Source organism: Podarcis cretensis (genome assembly GCF_951804945.1).
Source record: "Podarcis cretensis genome assembly, chromosome: 18".
Lineage (NCBI taxonomy): Eukaryota > Metazoa > Chordata > Lepidosauria > Squamata > Lacertidae > Podarcis > Podarcis cretensis.
The window spans coordinates 14,002,189-14,012,836 of NC_137188.1; the positions used below are offsets into that span (position 1 = coordinate 14,002,189).

A 10,648-nucleotide genomic window follows, 5' to 3' on the forward strand; every position below is an offset into this window, starting at 1 on the left:
AGCTATGAAAAGGGTAGAGGTGTCCCAGAGGTAGAATTGGGGGTATATGGGGCCACAGAGCTATGAAAAGGGTAGAGGTGTCCCAGAGGTAGAATTGGGGGTATATGGGGCCACAGAGCTATGAAAAGGGTAGAGGAGACCCAGAGGTAGAATTGGGGGTATATGGGGCCACAGAGCTATGAAAAGGGTAGAGGTGTCCCAGAGGTAGAATTGGGGGTAGATGGGGCCACAGAGCTATGAAAAGGGTAGAGGGGTCCCAGAGGTAGAAAAGGGGCAGAGGGGCCACAGAGCTAGGAAAAGGGTAGAGGGGTCCCAGAGGTAGAAAAGGGGCAGAGGGGCCACAGAGCTAGGAAAAGTGTAGAGGCGTCTCAGAGGTAGAATGGGGTAGAGGGGCCACAGAGCTATGAAAAGGGTAGAGGGGCCACAGAGCTATGAAAAGGGTAGAGGGGCCACAGAGCTATGGAAAGGGCAGAGGGGCCACAGAGCTATGAAAAGGGTAGAGGTGTCTCAGAGGTAGAATAGGGGCAGAGGGGCCACAGAGCTAGGAAAAGAGTAGAGGGGTCTCAGAGGTAGAAAAGGGGCAGAGGGGCCACAGAGCTATGAAAAGGGTAGAGGTGTCTCAGAGGTAGCAAAGGGGCAGAGGGGCCACAGAGCTAGGAAAAGAGTAGAGGGGTCTCAGAGGTAGAATAGGGGCAGAGGAGCCACAGAGCTAGGAAAAGGGTAGAGGGGTCTCAAAGGTAGCAAAGGGGTAGAGGGGCCACAGAGCTAGGAAAAGGGTAGAGGTGTCCCAGAGGTAGAATTGGGGGTAGATGGGGCCACAGAGCTAGGAAAAGGGTAGAGGGGTTTCAGAGGTAGAAAAGGGGCAGAGGGGTCACAGAGCTAGGAAAAGGGTAGAGGTGTCTCAGAGGTAGAATAGGGGCAGAGGGGCCACAGAGCTAGGAAAAGAGTAGAGGGGTCTCAGAGGTAGTAAAGGGGCAGAGGAGTCACAAAGCTAGGAAAAGGGTAGAGGGGTCTCAGAGGTAGCAAAGGGGCAGAGGGGGCACAGAGCTAGGAAAAGGGTAGAGGGGTCTCAGAGGTAGAATAGGGGCAGAGGAGCCACAGAGCTAGGAAAAGGGTAGAGGGGTTTCAGAGGTAGAAAAGGGGCAGAGGGGCCACAGAGCTAGGGAAAGGGAGGAGGCGTCTCAGAGGTAGAATTGGGGGTAGATGGGGCCACAGAGCTAGGAAAAGGGTAGAGGGGTTTCAGAGGTAGAAAAGGGGCAGAGGGGTCACAGAGCTAGGAAAAGGGTAGAGGTGTCTCAGAGGTAGAATAGGGGCAGAGGGGCCACAGAGCTAGGAAAAGAGTAGAGGGGTCTCAGAGGTAGTAAAGGGGCAGAGGAGTCACAAAGCTAGGAAAAGAGTAGAGGGGTCTCAGAGGTAAAAAAGGGGCAGAGGGGCCACAGAGCTCTACCCCTTTCCTACCTCTGAGACTCCTCTACCCTATTCCTTCCTCTATCGTCCCTCACAGGCCTTTTCCTACCCAGAACCCATCACTAGGAAACAGCCCGAATAATGTCAGAAGATCCCATTGGATCAGGCTGTTCACACGTCCACCCCCTCCCCCCCCCCGGGGAACCCCGCAAGCAAGATCCCACCACAAGATCCCTCTGCCCTCCTGGACGTTTCCCAGAAAGGATTTGGATGACAATTCCACGTCTCCAATAATGAGAAAGTTTGCAATCGGAGGTAGACTGCGCTCGGAGCTGGAGGCTCCATCGCGACGTGGGAATAAGCTGCCGGATCGGGCCAAACGGGGTGTGTGTCTAGTTTCTATTTTGGGAGGAAAACCGGCACACAGGATTCGAACAACGCTCTCACCTTCCTACAGTTTCCAGCGACTGGGATCCAGAAGCGTTTTCTGCCTTCCTAGAAATATGTCCCTTCCTCTTTCAAAGCCATCCAAGTGGCAGGGAGTTCCGCCGCTTAACTGAATGAAGGAAGACTCCCTTTTCTCTGTCCCAAATTTCCCAGTTTTGCATCCACATTGGATTTCCACAGAGAAGGAAGGGGAACAAAATTTCCCTCCGCCTTCATCCCTACGCAAATTTTGCAAACTTGCACCATGCTGCCTGTTCTCCAAACTTGAAATTCAATTGGGCAAAGTGCCAAATATATGTATATTTGTTGAATTTTCAAATTGTACTCCTTTTCCCATAGACATTACATTGAACTCTCTTTGTGACCGTGACGTTTCCCCTTAAACGCTGTGTATTTTCAGTTCTTAATTTCTGTATTGAATCACCCTGAGTTATTCGTCTCAATATATCTAAGCTGCTACTCGTATTTCGAACCCCGCTCGCGTTTTCACAACTCTGTAACATTTCTTTGAATATTCTGCAAAACACTTCCTCCCGAAACGTTTCTTTTTATGTCCGATTTTCGTTCATTTCTGCGCGTCGTTTTCACATTTTTTACCTTTTGTTCGTCTCTCCCCTTCGTAATTTTTGCCGCTGTCGTTGCAATCAACTGATAGATGAAATCAATAGATTAAATCAGTAGATTTAAATCAATAGATTAAATCAAATCAATAGATTTAAATCAATAGATTAAATTAAATCAATAGATTTAAATCAATAGATTGAATTAAATCAATAGATTAAACCCTTCGCTATTTCCACTCTGGCAACCCCTAAAAGAAAGGCGCCATCTGGGTGACCCCTGTTACTTCCCTATGACCTCAACATTTTCCCCTATGACCTCACCGCCATTCCTATGACCTCACAATCCAGGAAGCCATATTCTGCCCCGGGACGCCTTTGAGCCCTCGGAAAATCCCTGGAGGTCCTTGCAAAACAGCCCCAAAAAGTGCTTTAAAAGGGGGTGCCGCACCCCACTTTTGATAAAACAATGCATATAGGGAATGTGGAATATTTGGGGGCGCACCAGAGCTTGTAAACCCAAATCGACGGTGCCCAGACGCCGGGTTCCGATTTCCCGCAGACCCCTGGCACATGTACGCACTCTGAGAAAATGGTGCCCCTTTGCTGGTGCCCGGGGGACCCCCGGACGGCGCCCCCCAACCCAGGCCGCGTCACAGAGGTCCGCAAGGTGCCCAGGGCCCCCTCTCGCCTGGCCAGCACCCCCTTCCTGCAAGCCTCGCACTTCGAGCTGGGCGGTGACCGTCGCCCAGAAGGTGCCACCCTGATCTCGCCCTACCGCATTGACTACCCGCCGCGGTGGGGCAGCTTCCGCAGCCAGGCCATCCGGCCCCCCAAGTGTGCGGGGGTCCTGAACCAAGATATGGACCCCTCCGCCTGGGATACCCGCTCAGAGACCTACCTCTCCTACCCTCCCCGGGGGCTGGAGGCGAAGGTGTCCGCCCGGCCGCCCTCGCCCCACCTGCAGATGCACAGAGACCCTCGCCAGGGCACCGGCGCCTCCGTCACCAGGGACAGCTACCCCTACCCGCCCCCCCTGCCCCGCGACGCCCCCCGGCGGGTGGACAAGTGGGACGACAGCGTGCCCAGTGGGGACAAGGAGAAGCAGCCGCTGCCCGCCTCGCTCTACCAGGAATCGTACCCCAGCCACGGGAGGACGGAGCCGGCCCAAAAGGCGCCCAGTCAACACCTGGGTGCGTTGGCACGGGGGCACCCGGTGATTTGGGGTGCCCGGGGGGGGGGAGCCAGGGAGAAGCGCCCACGGTGGGTGGCTGGGTTTGGGGTCGAGGGGTTGGAAAGGCCTTCTTTCCGAGTTTGCCCGTGGAACTGCCTGCCACTGGATGCCAACTTGGATGCCTTTAGAATTGGGGGAAATTCAGGGAGGAGACAGGTCCCCCCCCCATTGAATCGAAATCAACAGGAGCCGCCCCAGAGTCTGATCCCATTTGGGCTCCCCAAATGCGCAGAGTGTGGAACCCCCAAAATGGGCCTGTTGAGGACCGAAAAACAGAAGGAAAGGCTGAGGGCTCCTGGGTGGGAATCCTGCTCACCCACGCTGGACTGGATGAGCCACTGGGCTGGTCTTCTGGAGAGCCAGGGCAGCGTCACAGTTGGAGACGTGGGTTCGAATCCCGACTCCCTCCCACGGGACGCAGGGATGGCTGCCAACCTGGATGCCATTAGAATCGGGGGAAATTCGGGGAGGAAACAGACTCCCCTTTAGAATCGGGGGAAATTTGGGAAGAGACAAACCCCCTTTAGAATTAGGAGACATTCGATGCTTCTCTCAGGAAGGGCGAGGGCTCTTGGGTGCGAATCTCGCTCACTCCTGGAAGGAAGACATGATCAAGGTGGAAGGAAGACATGTTCAACACAAAACCCTTAGGTTCTTCCAACGGCATTTTAAACACGTTAAACAGCTTTTAACTGAGATCAGTTGTCTATTTTAAAGCCATTTTTAAAGCCATTTTAAAAAGAAAATTCTGGCTTCTTTTAAAAGAAAATTTAAAAGAAAATTCTGGCTTCTTTTAAAAGTAAAGTAAAGAAAAGAAAATTATTTCTAAAAGAAATTCTTTTAAAAGAAAATTCTGGCATTTTAAACATGTTAAGCAGCTTTTAACTGAGATCAGTTGTCTATTTTAAAGCCATTTTTAATAAGAATTCTGGCTTTTGAAAGCCACCCAAGGTAGACTGCATCTGTCCATGGAAGCTCTGCTTAGGAAGGGTTTTTAATTTTTATTTTTTAAATTTGGTATAATGACTTTAAACGTCTTTTAAAAGCTCCTGTCGTTTCCCCCAAACTCTCTCTCTTCCACGTATGAACAAAACCGCCTCCTTCTTCCTTGGCAGGAGGAAAGTCTCCCCTGAGAGGGCACGGGTGCCACGATTTTGGGACCACGTACCAGACTTACTACACGGGGCAATGGGCGCCCCCTGCCGAAAAGCACTTCGACAAGGTAAAGCCTATGGGACCCTGGAAAAACCGGCTGCCCCGGGCAGCGTGGGGTAGTGGTTAGGGTGCTGGGAGGCCTGGATTCGAATTCCCACTTGGTGGCAATCCAATTTGGCGTCCCCAGAGGGGAAAAAATGGGGCTATAGCTCACAGAATCGTAGAGTTCAAAGGGCTCCCAAAGGTCCTGTAGTCCAGCCCCTGCAAGGCCAGAAGCAGATACATGAATAGTAGGTCTGCCATACGGCAGAAAACAAGCCTTTTCGTCGCAGGGTTGCGGGTTCAAGTTCTGCGCCGCCGGGCAAAAGATTCCTGCATTTCAGGGGGTTGGGATGGATGACCTCCCGGGGTCCCTTCCAACTGTGCAATTCTACAATTCAATTGCAGTTGTTAATTAACTGGCAATTAATTCTGATTTTTTAAATTATTATTGTTCAATGATTCCTGCATTTCAGGTGCTTGGAGTTCAGTGAGATTTTTTTAAAAAAAAAAGGTTTTCATAGGCTGCGCATCCCTGTTCCTCAATTTGATCCTTTTACGCAGTTTTGTGCTGTCATTTTTAACCGGTTGTAGTTCAGCAATTGTAAACTATTTAATTATCGCGTGCTGCTATTTAGCTTTGCTGTTTAACGGATTACTGAATATTGCTTTGTTTGGTAAAAGTTGCTCATTTTAAAATCAGCGTGTCATTTTTGTATTGCTGTTTTGCGGTGTTTTTTATATGTATTCGAAGCCGTCCAGAGCAGAAGGGGCAACCCAGCCGGAGGGATAGGGTATAAATAAATATTAAAAATATTATTATGGATGATGCTTGTGGTCCCTTCTGTGATGCTGTCTACCAGCTCCATCTGGTATGTAGGATGAGACCCTCCCTGCCCGCGGACTGTCTGGCCAGAGTGGTGCATGCTCTGGTTATCTCCTGCTTGGACTACTGCCATGCGCTCTCCATGGGGCTGCCTTTGAAGGTGACCCGGAAATTGCAACTAATCCAGAATGCGGCAGCCAGACTGGGGACTGGGAGTGAAGACATATAACACCAGTCCTGAAAGACCTCCATTGGCTCCCAGGACGTTTCCGAGCACAATTCAAAGGGTTGGTGCTGACCTTGAAAGCCCTAAACGGCCCAGTAGACCTGAAGGAGCGTCTCCACCCCCATCGTTCAGCCCGGACATTGAGGTCCAGCTCCAAGGGCCTTCTGGTGGTTCCCTCCCTGCGAGAAGTGAGGTTACAGGGAACCAGGCAGAGGGCCTTCTCGGTAGTGGCGCCCGCCCTGTGGAACACCCTCCCACCAGATGTCAAGGAAATAAACAACTATCTGACTTTTAGAAGACATCTGAAGGTTTTTAATATGTAATGCTGTATTGTTTTTAATACTTGATTGGGAGCCGCCCAGAGTGGCTGGGGAAACTCAGCCAGATGGGCGGGGTATAAATAATAAATTATGATGATCATGATGATGCTATGAAAACACACTCTGAAGGCACTCTGCACGCTCTCCGTTGCAGAATCTGGTGTCGGTCGTCTTCGGAGACCCCCGATGCCACCAGATGCTGACCGAGCAAAAGCGGGCGTACACCCCCAAGGAATCGGACAGCCAGCGGTAAGGCCAGATCTCCAGACTGCAGATTTCCAGATTTCCAATTTGCCGCTGTGAAAACGGGCGGTGTAACCGTTGCCTTAGGAACTGTTCTGGTTGCCTCTCCTCAAAACAGAGTTGGAAAAGGACCAACTGGGGGGAAAACCCAGAGTCCTTTCTGTTGGGCATAATTCAGACTGAAATTCCCAGGTGTCAAAAAAGGTTATTTTTAATGTATTTTTAATCTTTTGTTGGAAGCCGGCCAGAGTGGCTGGGGAAGCCCAGACAGATGGGCAGGGTGTAAATTATTATTATTATTATTATTATTATTATTATTATTATTATTAACGGTATCAATATTGATAACTTACTAATACCCCGCCCATCTGGTCAGGCCTCTCCAGCCACTCTGGATGGCTTCCAACAGGATAATAAAAGCACAATAAAACATCAAACGTTAGAAACCTCCCTAAACAGGGCTGCCTTCTTCTAATGCCAAGGTTGTGGGTTCGATTTATGTATGAGTCGGCTTCATATTCGGGGTTGGACTAGATGCCCCTAAGGGTCCCTTTGAACTCTACAGTGGGCAGGATTTTAAAAATGTATTCATTCCCCCTACATTGGTTTTAATATATATCTGTGGGGGTGGTTTTGGGTCTGTTTGTCTGGTTGTAAGTTGCCTTGCGCAGCCCTGGGCAAGATAAAGCGGCAAACTAATAATAATTTTTAAAAAATTACTATTATTTTAATTTTTATTATTCTATTTAAAAACCAACAAAATTCAGGAAAACGATGTGCTGATCCGATATTCTCTTTCCTCTCTGCCGATCTCTCGCCAACAGCTATGACCCAGAGAGCGCAGCCGCCCAGGTCCGCCTGACGAATATCCGGCCCGGAGACGGGAGGCAAGACTTTACCACCGTCATGTCTGAAGCGTATCCATGGAGGGACCCAGGTCAGGAGAACCGGGTTCAAGCCTCGACACGCCCATCGCTATTCCCTCCACACCCCCAAGCCGTTTATTCTGGCCCTTTGCTTTTTCACATACGTCAAAGAGGGGGGTGGAACTCTGTGCATGCTCAGGAACCGCTTAGCCGCACTCCCCACAAAAACAGGATGGTTTGCTCCGCTCGCACTCAGACCCCTGAAATGAGATGCGTGCGACTTAACTCAGGTGCAGCAGGGTCTACTCTTGAGTAGAGTGTCATTGGGTGAGGTTGCCCAGAGGTCGGAGACCGGTTTGGATCATTTCTCCATTTATTTCTCGCCTCCCATAAAACTCCGGGGAGCAATCCCGCAATCGAAAGCAGGTTTTTTGGGGGGCAATAATTTTTCCCAGAGCAGCTTAAAAATAAAACAGGCCCTGGCCATTGGGAAGCTGCAATAATAATAATAATAATAATAATAATAATAATAATAATTTATTTATACCCCACCCATTTATACCCTGGCCATTGGAAAGCCATAATAATAATAATAATAATAATAATAATAATAATGGGCGGCTTCCAGCAAAATATTAAAACACCACAATTCACCAAATATTGAAAGCTTCCCTAAACATGGCACAAAAGGAAAGGGGATCGGGGAGGGAGAAGGAAAAACAAAACCCCCGCGCCTGACTGTGTCTTCTGTCGGGATGTCCCTAGGACCGTTGAACATCATCACGGCGAGGAAGAACGAGTCCTCCATTCTGAGAGGGGATCGGGACCCCGAGAGGAACAGGCAAAACGCCACCACCACCATCCACCGTCATTACTACAGAGAGGTAGCAAAATCCCCGGGGGTCCCTGGCCCCCATGACGCAGGGATCCTTTTGGCCGGGTCAAGACTCAAACCTGCGACTCGTGTGTCTTCTCTGCCCAGCCAAACCGGGAGGAGCCGGCGTCCCAGGCGAACCCCAAACCCCGGAAAGATTTGACTTTGGGCGACAACCGCTATGCCTACTTCTGCACCACGCAACACGAGGACTATCGCCCGCCCCCTGAGACCCACAAATTGGACGTGAACAAGTGGAAAATCATGAAGAGCAACATCCCATTCAACTATCCCAGTAATAATGGGGTTTTGGGGGGCCGGAAAACGCGGTTTCCCAAACCCCGGGTGGGTGTCTCATTCGGATAGGCAGAGAGAAGACTCAGCAATCAGGAGAGGCGTTTTGCTTTTTATCTGTTTATTTGTTATCGTTGTTGTTGTTGAGTCGTTTAGTGGTGTCCGCCTCTTGGTGACCCCCTGGACCAGAGCACGCCAGGCCCTCCTGTCTTCCACTGCCTCTCTCATGCTGGTAGCTTCGAGAACACTGTCCCACCATCTCGTCCTCTGTTGTCCCCTTCTCCTTGCGCCCTCCATCTTTCCCAACATCAGGGTCTTTTCCAGGGAGTCTTCTCTTCTCATGAGGTGGCCAAAGTCTTGGAGCCTCAGCTTCAGGATCTGTCCTTCCAGTGAGAATTCAGGGCTGATTTCCTTCCGAATGGAGAGTTTTGATCTTCTTGCAGTCCATGGGACTCTCAAGAGTCTCCTCCAGCACCAGAATTCAAAAGCATCCATTCTCCGGCGATCAGCCTTCTTTACGGTCCAGCTCTCGCTTCCATACATCACTACGGGGAAAACCATGGCTTTAACTATACAGACCTTTGTTGGCAAGGTGGTGTCTCTGCTTTTTAAGACAGTTGAGGGTCCTGAGTCAACGGTTGGATGATGGTCCTTATTCCAGGGGTAGGCAAACTAAGGCCCGGGGGCCAGATCCGGCCCAGTCGCCTTCTCAATCCGGCCCGCGGACAGTCTGGGAATCAGTGTGTTTTTACATTAGTAGAATGTGTGCTTTTATTTAAAATGCATCTCTGGGTTATTTGTGGGGCATAGGAATTCGTTCATATGTTTTTTTCAAAATATAGTCCGCCCCGCCCCCCCACAAGGTTTGAGGGACAGTGGACCGGCCCCCTGCTGAAAAAGTCTGCTGACCCCTGTATTATCTCCTCTTTTTCCTCCCTCTCTCTCAGCGCCCGAGGGCCTCTCCACCAGCACCCAGGACATGCTGGTTCCCTACCACCAGGCAAAGTGTCAGGTCCCTGAGGAGGAGCTACGGAAGGTCAGGAAGCATCTTAGGCCAGGCTGGCCAGGGTGCCAACTCAAACCATGAGGTCCAGCACCCTAGACGGGCTGTTGGCCCGAACAAGCAATCTCTCTCCATTCCTGCTTTAAGTTCCTTCCCTCTCTCTCTCTCTCTCTCCTTCCCAGATAAAGTATTCCCACCTGGTCCACCCCTGGAAGGACCGGCGCTGGTTCAGCACGGAGCAGAAAGACGCCTACACCAACAAATATGGAGGCCCCATCACCCTGGTGGTGGGGGACAACCAGAGAAGCAGCCTCCCCCTGGGAACCTTGCCGAATTATTCCCTCCGGAAGAAAATCACCCCTGCAAACGTCTGCCTGACTGAATAAACCCTATATCTCTATTTCGCCTTTTGGCCACCTCAATTCATTTGTTTTCGGCCTCGCTGCTGCCGTTCAGAGCCGGCTCTACTGTTAGGCAAGGTGGGTGGGATATTTCAAGTGCTCACATTCAGGGCCAGATTGAGGTTTGATGCGGCCCTCGGCTCCTGAAGGTAACGGGGCCCTTTCTATGTCCAGCTGTCCTTTGTCCACAACAAATTGCTGCTGTTTTTTGTGTTGAACATATGCTATATGGTAATTTATGGACCTCATAGGTATCTAAAGCCATTTGCACATGTTGCCGTGCAATCAGTCCATGCAGAATATGTGTTGAATATATGCTGTATGGTCACTTATGGTTTTCCCAGTCGTGATGTATGGAAGCGAGAGCTGGACCGTAAAGAAGGCTGATCGCCGAAGAATGGATGCTTTTGAATTCTGGTGCTGGAGGAGACTCTTGAGAGTCCCATGGACTGCAAGAAGATCCAACCTCTCCATTCGGAAGGAAATCAGCCCTGAGTGCTCACTGGAAGGACAGATCCTGAAGCTGAGGCTCCAAGACTTTGGCCACCTCAGGAGAAGAGAAGACTCCCTGGAAAAGACCCTGATGCTGGGAAAGATGGAGGGCAGAAGGAGAAGGGGACGACGGAGGACGAGATGGTGGGACAGTGTTCTCGAAGGTGCCAGCATGAATTTGACCAAACTGCGGGAGGCAGTGGAAGACAGGAGGGCCTGGCATGCTCTGGTCCAGGGGGGTCACAAAGAGGCGGACACGAC

At 50.6% G+C, this 10,648-nt stretch overlaps 1 protein-coding gene across 1 annotated transcript; it reads left to right on the top strand.

Annotated features, from left to right (window-relative positions):
• The first annotated feature begins 2,809 nt into the window (after positions 1-2,809).
• Positions 2,810-9,897, top strand: SAXO5 (stabilizer of axonemal microtubules 5). The gene is made up of 8 exons (XM_079960736.1): positions 2,810-3,607; positions 4,764-4,870; positions 6,369-6,463; positions 7,282-7,394; positions 8,089-8,207; positions 8,306-8,492; positions 9,439-9,527; positions 9,677-9,897. The coding sequence occupies exons 1-8, from the start codon at positions 3,007-3,009 to the stop codon at positions 9,878-9,880; spliced, it is 1,515 nt and encodes a 504-aa protein (XP_079816862.1). The 5' UTR covers positions 2,810-3,006; the 3' UTR covers positions 9,881-9,897.
• The last annotated feature ends 751 nt before the right edge of the window (positions 9,898-10,648 follow it).